Source organism: Micropterus salmoides, unplaced genomic scaffold, assembly GCF_014851395.1.
Source record: "Micropterus salmoides isolate LMB-PRFRI ecotype aquatic unplaced genomic scaffold, ASM1485139v1 Ms_hic_scaffold_16, whole genome shotgun sequence".
Taxonomy (NCBI): Eukaryota; Metazoa; Chordata; class Actinopteri; order Centrarchiformes; family Centrarchidae; genus Micropterus; species Micropterus salmoides.
This window is the reverse complement of record NW_024040707.1, coordinates 17363750-17381022: the sequence shown is the minus strand read 5'-3', so window position 1 is coordinate 17381022 and position 17273 is coordinate 17363750. Positions and strand designations below refer to the sequence as shown.

General features: G+C 43.1%; 1 protein-coding gene across 10 annotated transcripts in view; it reads right to left on the bottom strand.

Moving 5' to 3' along the window:
* LOC119905447 (neuron navigator 1-like) overlaps nt 1-17273 on the bottom strand; it is a 96024-nt gene that overhangs the window by 45424 nt on the left and 33327 nt on the right. For all 10 annotated transcript variants that reach the window (XM_038722493.1, XM_038722499.1, XM_038722497.1 and 7 more), the window contains 2 exons: nt 9182-9284; nt 7250-7582 (listed from right to left, as the gene is read on the bottom strand). In XM_038722493.1, coding sequence (XP_038578421.1) covers nt 7250-7582; nt 9182-9284 — 436 coding nt within the window. The remainder of the gene's footprint in view (nt 1-7249; nt 7583-9181; nt 9285-17273) is intronic.

Sequence of the window (17273 nt, the reverse complement as noted above, 5' to 3'; positions counted from 1 at the left end):
TGGAGTCCATACCCCAGCAGCGTGGTTTCTAATCCTACCCGGGCCCTTTGCTGCATGTCATCCTTCTCTCTCCCCTGCCTTTCTGGTCTCTCTCTATTATTACTATTAAATAAAGTGAAAATCGCCAAAAAATAAAAAAAATCACCTTTAGGAAAAACCTCACCACAACTATTTAACTTACATTGAAAATTAATGTAGACTTCACATTTACTGTGATGCATTATACAGCTTTCAAGAACATGCCAATTAAGGTTAGGCGACCGTCTCCATTTTCATCTCGTCTGATCATGGCTACTTGAGATCACTATTCGCCATCTGATCGCCAGGGGGCGGTGTTATGCTGCAGCAAGTCAGTCAAATGCCAGGATGGAAGAAAGCTTTAAGAGAAACCACCAGAAACATCTGTAAATGCACAGTGCAGTGTTTCCCACAAAATTACAGTGTTACTGTGGCGCTGTGCGCGTGCGGCGGTGAGGAGGAGGGTGCAACTTCTTTGAAGGTGGCTCTCCGACATTGACAGCATTGTGTTAAGAAAATAGATAGATAACTTCTCAGAGTTAACCTGAATGCATTAGTTTTTCTATAAACACACGGTGAGCCAGCGGAGGTGCTGAGTGAATCTATGATTTTACTCATATTAAATAGTACACGTGGCGGTCAGCGTTGATATTGTGGCGTATCCTGTCACCACAAATAAATCAATGAATGGGAAACACTGCAGTGTGGTGCAGATTCTAGAGACTGTTTTTATGTCACCTTAGTTCTGATATTGAGGTAGTTATCGTTGATAAGCAATCCAATCGCCAATCGGAACAAGCCTAATGCCAATTGATTTTCATAACATGGAACCAATAGACTAAACATGCAGAAATACTGGTAGACCCCCCCCCCCCCCCCCCAAATGAGCATGAGCCCATTTTGATCTCAGCCCATGTTGTGACTATGTCTAGGTCAGGGGGAGAGTGCTGTGCTGTTTTTTTGGGAGGGGGTCTGTAACTGGACCGCGGTATGAGTCATAGTGTAAAGATCTGGCTCTTAGCAAGAGGGAAGCCCTGGCTGTGTCCACAGAGGATCACATCAGGAGGAGGTGTGTGTGTGTGTTTGTGTGTCTCAGTGTGAGGGAGGGAGAAAGAGAGAGTGTGAGTGAGTGGATCCATCACCTGTAACGTAAATCAGATCCAGATGTGGGAAGAGGAATTCATTAATCAGATGTGTCAGGCTGCATTAGGTTCTGTGTGTGTGTTTGTGCTTGTGCATACGCGCGTGTGTGTGTGTGTGTGTGTGTGTAAGAGGTTCCAGTTTTTGGCCAGTAGATGGGGTCATAGTACAGCAGGATTGAGCTTGACCTGAAAGAAATAACACTGCTCTCTACACCCAACCACACACGCACGCACACACGCACATACACACACACACATGCACACACACACACACACACACACACACACACACACACACACACACACACCTCAGTGGACACAGCCAGGGCTAGCCATCAGTTAAGGGGCGGATAATGACATCCGTCTTAATCACACCAAACATTTAGTGGCAGGCAGGAGGTTGAAGTAACTGAAATTAAAGTTTATTCCAGGAAGCTTTTGTGTTCAAAACAGATTGCTTCTCTATTTAAACATTCCTCTTTCTGTTTCAGTTCCCTGTACTGACTCTAAGAGCAACCAACTCACTTCTGCTTTTCTAGAAAGCAGACGGCACAAAGTCAAAACACTTAAACCAGCTGACTCTAGCAAGTCACAGGGAGTGTGTGTGTGTTTGTGTTTGTCCAAAACAAATGTTTTCATAATTCAGACATTTAGTGCAGCGAACTAGCTTGTCTCGTAACCATGGAGACTGTGCGTTTACTAATGGGAGGTCGCTGAGGACAGGAGCTCTTCCATCCAGAAACAAAAAGCGTCTGCGCCCAGCAGGGCGGAAAACAAGCCACACGCCCATCCAATTTCCGGCACGTGTGTATGTGCACGTCGAGCCCATTATCACCGCTCAAACAACAACAATAGCAATCAATACGGGCTATCAAGGCCCAGATGAGGCTCAGACACGTATTCTAAGTAGCCCTTATGATTTGTGTAGGTTTACTTTCCCTTCCTGAGCATGACATCTTTTGCACATGTATATTTCAAGATGCTCCCAATTACCTTCCTTCATACATTCACACACTCAACAAGACTGACAAGTGTTGATCTGAAGAGAAACAAGCTAATGACAAAGCATAGCATTTATCCTGTTGTGCTTTGTGGTGTTAGCACTTCTCTACACAGTGGACAGCTTGCTTGTCTCTATTATGAAAATGTGTACTGTTTGTGTCAATCAAAGGCATCCAACCTTTTGGAAGCGGGAGGAACATGGAAGGTGTGATAGATGTGAGGTGATACAGTTCCAGCTGGTTACAAATGGAGGTTGTTGAGGGATACAGATTGTACACTGTCCTATGAACACTTATTTAAAGTTTCACTCATCATTTTTTAGTCACTAGGAGGCAGAAAAACTGCCAAACGGCAATATACACGTAGCCCTGACATTGTATCACCATATAAAGTTGTTATAGCTATCATTTTAAAACAAATGCCTTCTTAAACTGGAATTATGCTTCTGTGGGCTACACATAAGCGCAGATATATGGAATGTTAGGATGTTTGCATGTTTCTTTTATACTTGTACCGACGGAAGGTATGACATACGTGTCAACTAGGAAGCAGGGTCATACGTAGCAAACCCCAAGGTAAAGAAAATGTAGAAGAAACTGAAATTAATTTCACCCCAGTGACAGTGTAAACAAACCACTACATCTGTGAAAGAATTTGGATTTATCAACATAAATGGTGTTCCTATGTGTCTGGCCTAGTATGTCTGTTTATCTCCACCGACTCCTAAGAAAAACATCTGGGTCTTTAGCTTGCTAGGGTTTCTTCACCTGTTTTTTGCAAACTTTGATTCATTGATTGGCTGATTAATGCAGATTTAAGTCCTAACCTAACCTCTAAAACACCTCATTATTGTTTACGTTCACACACAATATAGGGAATTTCCTCCTCATCGTCCCTCTTTCTGCTGCTTCCCGGTGAGGATGATGTGTGTGAGTGAGAGTGTGGGGTACTCATCAGACAAGCAGAGGCCCAGGGTAGAAAAGCACAGGATAAGTGACACAAGGGGTCCTGACTCTCTCACTGTGTGTGTGAGCGTATGGGGTCTGTGTGTCAGGCAGGTAACAGTTAACTTATGTACGTATATGAATGTGGGTCATGCCTATACACTATAACTGAAGTGAGTCACAGTGAAACCCACTATGAGTCAAATCCTGCTCACCCATATATAGGTTAATGGACACATTCCAATATTTTAGGACACTGTTTCCTCACAATATAACAGAACAAAGAGATGAGGACTACATAACCCAAACAAAGAACTTGTGCGTGTTTGTGACGGATAATGTATGTGGGGAAATCCTATGTATTATATATACTGGGATGAGATATGGTAGTGTAGCGTGACCTCTGTATGACGGGGAAGTGCCTCCATGTATAATGGATGAGTATGTGTAATAAATTATGAGATGGGGGAGTAATCCAGCATGCTTCTACTTCATGTTGATAGAGTGGAAAGCAGCAAGGAAAGAGGAAACAGCAGCACTTGCCTGCCCTCTAGTGGTAAAGCAGCAGGAGCCGCACCACAGCACACACTCGAAATGACCATATAAATTGTTCAATGAAAACCAAAATGAAAAGTTGATAAAGATGTTAGTAAATGAACAAAAAAACATTTTAATAATAGATCAATTGTTTAACAAATGTGAGGATTTGCTGCTTTTCTCTGTTTTCTATAACAGTAAATTGAGTTTCTTTTGCTTGGGTTTTGGAGTGTTGGTAGGGTAAAACAAACAGCTTAAAGATGATTTCACTATTTGTGGACGTTTTATAGAATTAACGTTTTTTTTATTTGTATTCATGTTCACAATATTCCACCCCTTGCCTAACTCTTGCCTAGTGGATCTTTAAAGATGACAAATACATTTACTTTAAAGGGGCATTATGGAGTTTCCAGCGGCCACTAGCAGTGCGGTTTTAAGGTTACTACCAGGCATGTGCCCGTGAGCGTGGTCACTTGAACTCATGAGCAAGCATAATCCGAAACACAACCGCTTTTCATACAGAAATCCTACAATAAATGCAGGAACACCAGCATGCAGGCTGTGGCTTTTCACTCAGACATGTTCAGGCTCTGTTACTTCAGCGTTCCCGTCTGACAGGCAGATCAACACCGGCTCCGAAGCATTATTTCATTCAGCGCATCCAGCCACATATTGGCATAATCCTCCCGTAAAAAAGGCGACAGCGGCTATAGACAGGCAGGGAGACAACTTCACACAATATACTGGAAACTCAGGTAAACCTCTACTGCAACGTTACAGTAATAGTTTTATCAGCTGCAGGTGGAACTAATCCATGCTGGTTACATGATCACGGTACATTTACTGCATTTAGCCGACATGCTACATCGTTAGCTCGCCTGGTGCTTTCAGTAACTAATGTATCTTTCACCGGAGGCTTAGCAATGTCAGCACAGCTAAATGTTTTGGATGATAACGAAACGGTTAGTGAGCTGGACTGAATATTATAACGAGACTGTGTCAAACCTTATAATAATAAGACCGCAGTAAGTAACTTTACTGTAGTGTTAGTGCATGGCTCTTCCTCTGGGTTGTTGTGGCTGTGAAGTTGCAGTATTGTATATTATGTGGGTCACAGTTGTTACAATCACGGAGAGGTGGACAAGCAATGTAATGTAATGAGTATTGGTAAAACCACAATAAACCTAAACTGAACATTACAAAGCAAACAGCAGCAGGTCCAAGCTACTGTAGCGTTAGCTGGCTGCTCCTGGCTGCATCACTATAGGATAGTAAACAAATTGCTCCACATTTTCTTTTTACTGTTACATCCTTTCTTGCAGGCTAAATCAACAGTGGTACACAGGATAGTAACATGGGTCACATTAGTTAGGGAAGTAATGTGGAAAGCGATATAACTTTGCACCGGCGTTAGCCGGCGAGCTGACGTGACTTTCTCTGTGTTTCTCCAGCTTTACTAATGCTCACTTTGTTCTTACTCGATATCTTCTGAACCTTTTTGGTCTGATGGGCTTCAGCACATAAAACTTTGTTGTTTTCTATCCTTACGTGGAGCCTGTGTTTTGCTGTGAGCCGGTTGTTTGATGGTGTTAGTGGACTGCATGTTGTTAGCTGCCGTGTTGTCGCTGTAGTACGAGAGAGGCTCGGGAGCGCGCACAGAGCTGAATCCGAGCAGAATAGTGGCTGATGCAAGCAACGGAGAAAACAGTGTGAGTTTTGAGCCCATTGACAATAAGGCAATGAAAATTTGATTTATTAAAATCAAAAACTTACATATAGTCCCTTTAAAATCTTAATTAACTCAGTCACAGTTTTTATCAGTTTTTTTGATTAAAAAAACAACAACTGCATTTTCCTTTTTTCTGTCTGTCTGTTAGCCTGTCAGTCACTCTCTCTCTTTCTCAATCGCTTTCCTTTAGCCAGCCAACGAATGTTGCCTTTTGTTTTGCCTCCTCACACAAAGCACAATATAAACCTGTACAACCACTAATTGGAGGCCGTGACCAGATACACAATAACGCTACAGGGACCTGAACTGTGTTGCAATTGATTTCCTGGTGACTGGGGGTGCATTTTTGTGGTTACCATGGAGATGTCAAGCTGAGGCCAGTGGAGGAATTTTTTAAGTTTGGCTGAGCTCCGCAACTTAACACACACACACACACACACACACACACACACACACACACACACACACACACACACACACACACACACGCTGCCAGAATCATAGTTTACAATGAGATAATGTGTTTTTCTTCGCTATGCTTAGAGTTGGTCAGTGAAACATGATGCTGTGTGTGCAAGTGAGTTAAATTTGTTGTGTCATAAGTCCCCATATTGGGACACGGGCTGCAAGTTATCCAAAACTAACCAAGGAAGTCAAGGGAACACAGTTTAGATCATTCTTCCATAGATCTCTGAATTTAATTTCTTCTATTTGTCTATTGATGGGAAACTTAATTCATCAAAGTCCTTCTTCTCGATTTGTCGTCAAGTCACAAGGGAATGTTTCGATTTACTGAATAACAATTAAAAAACACTAAGAGCAGCTACGAACATGCTCTCTCTCGTGACCTGTCCCTTCTGATAGTTGTCAAAGAAAAGCAGTGTTCACATACTGTAGGCACAGCACGCAATCTTTTTGGATCATCATGTTGCTGTCATCAATAACACCCGGTCACACCAACATGATTGGGATTATTCCTCTCTAGTCTGTTTGATAGCAGATAACAAATAAAATTAGAGACTCTCTTTCCAGGAAAGAGGCCTCAGGCCACGTGGAGACAGCCAGCTGTGTTTGTGAAATGAACAGAAAAGTGTGTGTGTGTGATGTGAGAAAAAATACCTTCGAAGAATTTGCAATTAAAGGAGAGAACAAAGCTTCAAAAACATACCGCACCTGGGTAACAACCACTACACAACACAGAAAAACACGCCTGATGAACATTACTGATAAGCCAAGCTGAAATAGTTCTGGTTTAGTTTTCCGATGTGATTTCAGCATTAAATCTTTGATCCAAGAACTCCGTGGCTAGTTAAAAACAAAACTCACTCTGACCTAGACAGCTCTGACTGATCCTACATTGGCTAGGCAGAATAAGTTACCGATTTTCCAAAGACATCTGCATTCTAGCTCTGCCAGGGGGCTCCGGTGAGCCAACGCTGCGAGGGGTCCTCCACATGGAAGCCTGCTGGCAAAGCCGGCAGGTTCACAGCTGAATTGGACAGGATGATCTCTGCAAGGGGGCTCGATGACTGTGACATCATTCCCGGACTCTGCCAGAGGGCTGTTTTCTGACTATGGCAGAGCCAGCTACATCAGGGGAGCTACAGCTGCCAGTGTCAAGGCATAGACCATGAGGGGGACTTCTGATGTATTATAGAGCGGCTGATCAAGGCTTGTTATGCTTGTAAACCACTAACTAGAGGTCAGACTGCAGCTGTGGGGTTGTAACAGTTGGCAGGTGGCGGGATTCACATCGCAAGCAATGCTAAAGTAATGAGATACAAATGTCCCGGTTCCTGCAGCCTGCAGCGTCATGAGGTCATAAGATATTCTTTATACTGCTGGGGTTTGTGAAGCAGGGGAAAAACACAACTTACCCATTCCCCAGATCATCAATATCATCATCATCATCCTCTTCATCATCCTCGTCTGGGCTCTTCCTGTCGAGGTTGCTGTTGCTGAGGTAATCTCCCTTCAGGAGGGCCGGATCCGAGTCGTCCAGTGCTTCGATGAGCTGGATACGAGATGTGTGGCTGATCCGGAGGGGGACGTCTAACTGGGTGTTACCTGTGGACGGAGCGTCACCGGCCTGTAGACGGGGGCTGGCTTGACCCTGGCGCCACGAAAGCGGAGAGGAGCGATTTGATAGACTGGAAATCGAGAACGCAGCAGCTTCGTCGCTGTCGTAGCACATGGTCCCCTCCACACAGCTGTGGAATGAGAAAGAGGACACGTTTTAGGTGGTCAAAATAACAAATACTGCGCTACCCAAAAGGGTTGAACAGTTCGGTCACAGTTTTAACAGACAGGAAGTGAACGTCAGTCATTTCAGAAGAGCTTAAGAACTCCATCCAATCATCTTTCCTCCTCTCCCCACCCTGCATCCTCTTCCCTCAGTGGGACTTCAGTGTGAAAAGCCTATACTGATTTTAAAAGGGCTTAGGGATTAGTTGGTTTCCATGTATCTGCGTGCGTGCCTTTGTATATTTGTACACATGCATAGGTAATTTTTGTGCATGTGTGTGTTTTCATGTTTTTTTCCTGTCAGCAAACATGCCTTTATGTCTCTCAGCGCTCTGCTTGAAACTGCATGGCAATGTCACATTCTACGGGGCGCATATTTGTGTGACTCTACAAATATCAGCATCACTAGCGTCACAATATCATGCATTGCCTGTGCTAAAGCAGCACAGCACATCACCGCTTAGTGTCTGGGGTGAGAATGATGAACATTAGCATATTAAAAGTCACTGGCTCTCAAAATGTGTGACAGTGCGTGCATTTGACTGCTACATTAAAATTAATCTTGTCTGCGGGATACAGAATCATCTCCACCAAAACCATCAATGGACACATTTTCACACGAAATGCTTAACTGCTGACATAAAAAACAGGCACGAAAGAAGTCGAGAGGGGATGACAGAGAGGATGCCACACATCTTGTTAAAATGGATTTTCAAAGGCTTTCTGCTTGTTATGCATACAGTATATATCAGGGAAAATATGTGTAGACAAAACAATTTGCTGGCTCACCAGTCCATTTGTTTAATTCATGCAAATCTCACGCTCTAAACACTTCTTTTTCACAGGAAATATGACATCTTGTTTGCACAGGAAACGTCTGTGGACAGCCTGTAGGCCTCAAAGCAGAATATGTCTTCGGGGACGGCGGGGAGCGATTCAAGGTTATTACGGTACGATAAAAAGTATGAATGGCAAATGTATTCCAGCAGGGAACCATCTGCTGATTTGCTTTTCATGTAGGGAGCTCCCACTGTGGGACCGAGAGAGGATGGCAGGAGACGCATGGACAGGCAGACAAGAGGGGAAGCTCTCAAGGACAACGCAATCAGAATCAGTCAACGAAAGACGCAACGCAGAGGAAGGAGTAGGACACACAAACGCTCCCACACACTTGATCATAGCATTATCGCATGTCTTGTCGTGCGTATGACTATGAGTCGTGAGTGTGCATTGGCAGGGTCGGCTTTGAAGTCAGCTTTCAGCTAATCCCGCTTCAGTTCCGTATTAACCAACGCAGAGGGAGAGCAGAGCAGGCGGAACATGACAAACTAATGGCTACTGGTCTATCAGGAATACTGATATTGATCTGAGAGCCCACAGGCAGTTACGTACCACACCCCAACACACTGTTAGCAATGTCAATAAGACTCTGCCCATCTCAACTGCTATCTTTTATTTACTTGGCTTGTTTGTTTTGTTTGTCTTTTCTTTTTGCTTCCATTGTACAATCCTACCCAGTCCTGTGTGTGTGTGTGTGTGTGTGTGTGTGTGTGTGTGTGTCTGACCTGTGGCTGAGCTGCACCCCTCTCAGGCTGGTCATGGTTTCCTCCAGGTTCTGTCGAAGGTCCAGAACATTTTGCACGGTCCTCTTCCTCTGGGACTCCGGGTCTGCAGGGGGGGGGTGTATACACACATGCGTGCACACAAACACACACACACACACAGACGGATATTTTTAGTATATATTAGACACAAACACTGCCTACTTGTTCAAACATTTACAAATATATATATATATATGCAAATGCACGTGGAGTTAATAATAACAAATACACTATGAAATATGGGCAAATATGAGTTAATAAATGAGGGTCATGGTTTTATCCTCTATTGGGTGTGCTTGCAACTAACCATGCAGACAGACAATCATATACTCTACTGCTAAACATATTATGTTAGTCCCTGCACCGAGTCACCAAAATCTAGGATTACAACTAATCATGTAAACAAAGCCTGAAACATAAATCTGCAACAGGGGAACAGGCTACAATAATGAAACTAGAGAATCTCACAAGAAAAACATATGACAGAGGTAATAGTGGCAGTGTACGCGCAGTTGTTTTTCCAGATGGCAGTGGGGCAAACTAAATTAAATATGATGGCATTCAGACGGACAAAACAACAGAGAGAGAGATCATTAAGACTATACAGGTCTTATCCTCCTTTCTCTGTCTGCCTGGGTCCCTCTTTCCCTCCATCCACCCTCTGTCACAATGCCCCTGTGCCTGCTCATTGCACTGTGCCCCTTTGCCCCCTGCTCTCTCCACAGCAGAATAAACCGCAAGCCTTTCTCATTTAAACCCACCAGGGGACACGTTGGCATTTGTTTCGCCCCTATCCTAATATGCAGTAATCTGCTCAGATCGGGCTACGTAGAATCATGCTGGGTCATCCAGCCAGACTGCTGTTTCATACGTGTGTGTGTGTGTGTGTGTGTGTGTGTGTGTGTGTGTGTTTAGACAACTCCTCCAGAGGGCTGAAAGACTGGATGTAATCACAACACCCAAATGGCTCAACCACTTAGTGATACAGACACCCTGTTTTCATGCTGAGGAACAAACAGTTGCCTGCCATTGTATTTATGTGTGATGGGGGGGGGGGGGGGGGGGTGTCGATAAAAGAGTTGGTGGTAAGATATGGGACAGTCTGTTCACCCCTGAGGTTCAGTTCAATAGACCATTAGAACTGGCCAGCTGACTCCCAAATGAGCACAGCAAGAGATTTACTATAACCTAGGGACAGGGTAAGACTAAAATATAAATTCTAAAATAAAAGTGTACTTTTACAACCATGACTGTGTCAAGTCATTCTTGTCAAATGAAAACAAAATATTTGTTTTTAAAATTGCAAGAAAAACAGTAAACAGGGTGTAGCTATGTGCACCACTTGGGTCTAAACACCATTAGATGGATTGTTGTGTAATTGTGTACAGATATTCTCTGTCAAATGAATCCTAATGACTTTAGTGATCCCTGACATTTCCCTGTATCGCAGCCGTTCTCAAAGTGGGGTCCAGAGACTCCCAGGGATCCTTGAGGGGGTTCCAGGGAGTCCCCAGCAAGAAGGGCAATACTTTATTATATAATTCCATCCATAAATAACATAACGGCAGAAGGTATGACTACTTGGGTCATGAGTTTTATACACTTTCTGTAATAAAACATCAAAAAGTAAAAATCCTGTCAGTTGGGCGACCCTGGGACAAAATCTTATCAAATGGGGGGCCGTAGTCTAATTTAGGAGTCCTTGATGTGAAGAGGTTTTCTCCAGTGCCACCAGCAGATTGACAGTGAAATATCTTGACAGCTATTAGAAAGATGACCATGGAATTATGGTGCCCAGAAGATGAATCCTCATGACTGGTGATCCCCTGGTTTTTCCTCTAGTTCCACCATGAGCTTTTTTAATTTTTTTTATTTTACCTTTATTTATTCAGGAAGCTTCACTGAGAGCAACCTCTCATTTGCAGGAAGGCCCTGATCACATTCACACTGTTACACATTCACACCTGGAAGCTGCCCAGTACAACCGCAGCCTGGTCTGCTGGTCCACTGGATCTGTTAGGGTTATAGGCCTTGCTCAAGGGCACCTCAGTGGTGGTAAATGAGGGAGGGCTTGGTTTACAAACTTTTACTTTTACTTTCCACACCCAGATTTTATCCTTCACGTGTGGTTTTAAGTGAAATGTCACAGCAACTTTTTGATGGATTTCTATGTATGAAAATGCGTCCACATGTTTACTTTGGTATTCCTGTAACTTTTCTAGTGCCATCATCAGGTCAAAATTTCATTTTGTCGAATGCTTTTATTTATGACCTGCAAAAATATAATGAAATTTCCATCAGCCTCAGCTGTGCTTTGTGTTTTGTGCTCATCAGCAAATGATAGCATGTAAACACACTTACTTAAGATAGGGAACATAGTAATTGTGAGAGCATGTTAATGACAAATCTCTCAACAACATATAGTGAAGAAATCTACACCACCACAAACAACACACAAACTCACCCCGTTCCCACCACCCCTCCTATGACTCAGTCCAGCTGGCTAGTGTGGAGGTGAAGGGGGAGAGGCCATTCTAATGAGCGAGGAGGGCAAATCATGAGCTGCCAGAGGTGTCAATCTCAACAACAATTGCAGACTAAACACTGTGCTCATATACACCATATGTATATGCACAGTGGGTCTACTCACATGCACATACTCACTAACACACTGAGGAACACTTACACCAGACCAGATTTATGAAGCTGGATTGATTTTTCCTAAAGAGAACGGCCACATAGACAATTGATTAGGCAGCCCTGGGGACAGGCAGCTCAGTGGAGAGATGAAGTCATTGTTATCCGACTTTCTGACGCTCACACACACACACACACACACACACACACACACACACACACACACACACACACACACACACACACACACACACACATTCAGACAGTGCAAATGCTTCATAACAAAAAATATCTACAAAAATAGAACTACTTTGTTCTGCTAGGTAGTGCAGCATAGTATGGAAAATCAAGCAAAAAAGAGACACTTTTCAGCTTTAAAATGTTACACTTTTGTAATCTGTTCATACAAAGGTTTAGAAGGAACAAAGGATCCCGAAAATATTCAAACACAGACAAAGTCTGGCACACACTCAGGCACACGCACACACATGCAGCCTTTAATTGGGGAATTTTAATTACCCTAAACGTGAGCTTTGTTTAACATTGGCGTCAAATTGATTAGATACGGTCTGCATGATTGTGCATTTGCCGGTGTGTATGTATGTGCGTGTGGAGTGCACGTCTGTAAAAGACTTCCTGCCCTGCCTCTGCCCTGGCCCCGGTGGTCCCAGCTGGCATGGGGAGGGGGTGTGGTGGTAGGGGAATTAGGGATGCAAATATCCCTGTCAGCCGTGGCAGCTCCCCAGGGGTGCAGATGAATTACACTGATCTGGTTCAAACTGAGTGTGTGTACACGTGCTTGTGTGTATGTATGAACTGGGATGGTGCACTCCACCTGCCCCTTCTCAATAGACTAGTGAACACACACTCCAGCTCTGAAGAGGCTGTGAAACTAGCTGAGGAGCCATTCATAATGGCCCACTCTGGAAATGAGAGTCAGCAAGTGAGAGGTAGAGTGTTATTTTAAGTGCAATGCATGTAATGCATGTGCCGGACAACCTCTGCATCCTAAAGTGGGTCTGCTCTCAGACAAAACAAAGAGACGGAGATACTTAAAGTAAAACAGAAAGTTGGATGTGTAAAGGATGAAAGAAAGAAGCCATTTTATTTTATTGTAAAATATTCTGCCTACCACATGACGACAAGAGTACAGATGGCGAGACAAAACAAATCTAAAGAAAAGCGCTGCCCTTTTCTGTGTGTGCTCTGGTTACAAGCCCATTAAACAGAGTTGCTAGCCTTTGAATTAACAGCAACGTTACAGAGCTACAGATGTTTATGTGGTGCTCAAGATTGATGGTCAAATGCAGGACGTAAGTAAGTCTAAAAAATGCTGAGGGAAGTGAGCGAAAAAAAAATAAATAAGGGAGCCAAACTGCTGTCCACTTGGTTTCCTCTGTTTGGTCACTTCTCTCCATTAGAAAGAAAAAACTCCCCAAAGACACACTAATGGCTTGGTCCTTGCAGGAGTAGTCTTCCATTGTGTGTGTATGGTTGTGCATGTGTTTGTGCATCCTTCTTTGACAAGTGTGTTTCAGTGTAGTGGTTGTAAATGTGTGTTCATGCCCGCACATAAGTGTGCATCTTTACCAGCAAGAGTTTCGGATTTTTAGAATACGAATGAACGGTTTGAGAAATGGCTCCTGTTTCTATTTTTTCCTTCTTTCCCTCCGGAGTTCATTTGTCCCTGTCCTGTCCACGTGTGTGTGCACATATGTTAGTGTCACCGTAACACTCCTTGGGCTACAGTACCCTTATCGCATAATAGATGTGTGTGGTTGAGCATCGCTGCTCCCACATCATGAAACGGCTGTACCTCCAGTGATGTGTGCAAGTCTTTAAAATAACCATACACTTCCAAAAGCGGCTACTTGTCTGCAACAAAGACAATCATTTACAGCATTCCTGACAAACACGCACACAAACAGGATGCTTGTAAAACCTTTGTGGTTTTTGTTATTGTTTAAGTTTTTACTGTCTTTTAAGTCTTTTTGAGAAGGTTTCTTAAGGGCATGGCATGAAAAAATTAGAAGGTGAGACAAAGGAAGAGTATGTGATAGAGCAGACCTGTCACAATGTGTATATGAACCTGCTAAGCTGCTAAAACGGTTCATTCATTTGTATTTAGTTTAACACAACCATTCAGTAGTACAATATTCCTTGCCTGCTCTCTTTCTGCCCTCTGTCTCCACTCCAGCCTAGCATCACAGCCCTCTGCTGACCTCAGACAGTTTGCAAAACAGGAAGCATTACAACACACAGCCGTTCCTGCACATCTGGACAGGGCCAACAAACACACGCTAAAACACACAAATGTGCATCCACGTACTTTGCGAGCACGCGCACACACACACACACACACACACACACACAGTCGCACTTGCACAAAAACACATGCACTAAAGTTCATCCGCTTCACCAGGATGTCGCAACAGGATATTAGAGCCCTTGAAGATCCTATCTGACATGGGACGTGAATGGTTAATGAGCATGTAGGAGCACAATATTGCATCTCCGTACAGGCAATCTGAACTGTCGTTTGGTTCAAATGTAACAAATGCCACAGCGGTCTTTCCATGACAGAGCGATTAGTGTGTCAGTGCTCATGTGTGACAAAGAGAAGGTAGTCACTGGTGGTTTGGGTGCAGCTGACTGCGTTGAAACCCATTCAAAATTGGGAACCCTTATATAAGAGTAGATTCCATAACAGAGACAGCGAGGGTGAGCAACACGCTGACTGTCTTAGAAACACAGTTGCAGACATGTGGATAGACAGAATAAAAATATTACAAATACATCCTAGAGCCTCGGTGCAGCATTTAGCACAGAGTTAAAACCTTCAAACTTCTGTGTCTTTTCCTCTGAGCCCAGATCTCCACTACCCCCAAAAACCTGCCACTGAATGTTGACCCAAAAACAAACACACACACACACACACACACACTTATTAACACACTTGCCATATCTTCTTAACCACAGCCCTATCTGCTTGGAAGTCAGAGTGCTATCCGCTTAGAGGGGAAGATGAGGGGGCTTTAAATGACTTGCTTGAAGTTTACTTTCTCAGAAAAAAAGGTCGACACCTCACCAAAAAAACATCTCACCTTTAGCCCCCCTGGTTAGGCTTCAAAACACATGAAATGTCAAACATCTAGAGCTTTCAGCAGCATCTCTTGCACTCCTTGTGTATGCTTGAAAATGTTCAGCTGGAATCTAAATCAGAGAGAATCTAAATACTGACTAAAACACGCATTAATGCAAACACACACACACACACACACACTAAATAAACCCAGCAATGAGCCAAAGCAGACCATAATGTGTGGCAATGTTTGGGTGTATTTTTGCTCAAGAGAGTTGTTTCCTGTGGAACTGTATTTTACGACGTGCTTAAACCCAGCTGCAGCTCCGCTCTCACATGTCAGACAGTCTGCACTCTGTGCGCAGTGTCTGCACTGTTAATAAGGTGATGGGTGAGACGGTAGAACTGATGACAGCAAGTTAACACGTATTTTAACTCTTCACTTCTCATTTTACAAAATTTATTATTTTGTCCATTAATCGGGTCAATAAAATACCACAAAAATTTAAAAAGAAAGGCCAAGGTGATGGCTTCATTTGTCTTGTTTTGTCTGACCAATATTCCAAAACCCAGTTCAGTTTACTAATCAGGAATACTGTATAGACATGAGAATCTGTAACAACAGAATTTTGGCATTTTTTCTTAAAGTCAATTGATCAAAAACAGTTGCAAAAACTTTTTTCTGTTGATGGAATAATCGGTCATTTCAGCTGTAGGTGACATAATAAGATCTTCTATCACAGCATATGTAATTTTATATTTTAGGGACATGTATCAATGTATTGTATAATTTCAATTGAGAAGCTGTTTAATATATATTAGCCTGGAATCTGGTGAATCACGTATATTTCACAGTACTTCTTCACATTGATACAAAAAATAAAATATGAAAAAAATCTTAAATTAAATTATTGTCATTAAGGTGGTGTTATAAAACCAGAGCTATTGAAACGATAGCTATCTCCAACGTTATTGCCCCACCCTAACTGTATGTTTGCATTTTAGCCTTAAAATGGCGCCCGTGTTTGTTTACCAAACATCTGGGGCTAAGCACAATACTGTCATAACACTCATATGTATGTGTGTGACTATTTTCCTGCCAGCAGCTACCACATGCAGATAGCTACATCAGTAACAATGAGCACTTTTATCGGAGACCTTTCACAAGAGGAAAACACAAATAGAACAGAAATAGATGAATACTAAGCATTCCTCATCAGAAGGCGGCCTACATAACTCTCCTTCTCTTCATCTTCCTTTTTCTCTCTCACACACACACTAACACACACAAAGATCTTAAGTATATCACATCTCTCAGTATCTGTTTATAGACTACAGTTATGAGTAAACTCTGGCTACACCAGGTTTCTGTTATTGCCTGGTAAGATTAGAACCAAAGACAGAAACTGACGCACATGACAAATTCATGTATTTTGCAGGGGGTGGGGGGGGGGGGGGGGGGTCTGGCTAAAATGTTTAATGTCTGTATCATATCATGTCTTTATCTATCTTGTCTATTTCATCATGATATTTAAGCTAAGCACTTGGATGGATGTTGCTTACCCAGTAGAAATTTAAAGGGTGATTTTCCCATGACACTCATCGTAGGTAAGCTGATTGTAAATGTGAGTGCTCCAGCGCAATCAAGACGCACTTTAATCTTTCAAACATCAATACAAAATGTTGAAATAATACAGCCCTGCTACTGTCACATTGATACAAAAACTTGACTTTTAGTGATGAGCAGCATCTGTGTGTGTGTGTGTGTGTGTGTGTGTGTGTGTGTGTGTGTGTGTCTCTGTGTTGCATAAGAGCTGATGAGGCAAAAACAGAGTACTAATGTGATTTAGGAGGCGGATGGCAGGAAGCAGACAGCACTAATGCAATGGCTCCTGCATTAAGACCTTAGAGACTGACCACAAAGCATTGTAAACACACACACGCCCCAATGGAGAAAAAAAAAAAAGCATAATCAAATATACATCATATATGTATGAACACTCTTCCTATCTATGAATACTACTGGTGACAAAATCCCTGTCACAGTAAAAAGATGTCCTCTGTCCTCCTCCTAAAACACTTGTACCAGAAATATCCTCTCTGCTGCCTGACTGGTGACAGAACACTGCTACCCGTCAACTCGCATCAGAGTTGAAAGAGAGGAAGAGGAAGAGAGGGAGAGCGAGAGAGTCGGCGGGATGCTTTATTCCTCACTTTCCTTGGGCGTTTGTGTTTATTCGGCTTGTCACCGCCTCCTCGATGGGAGGACGACAGGCCCCGAATCCCTCAGTCAGCGAAGCCTGGGGTGGAACCAGCCGCTCCGACCGCACCCGC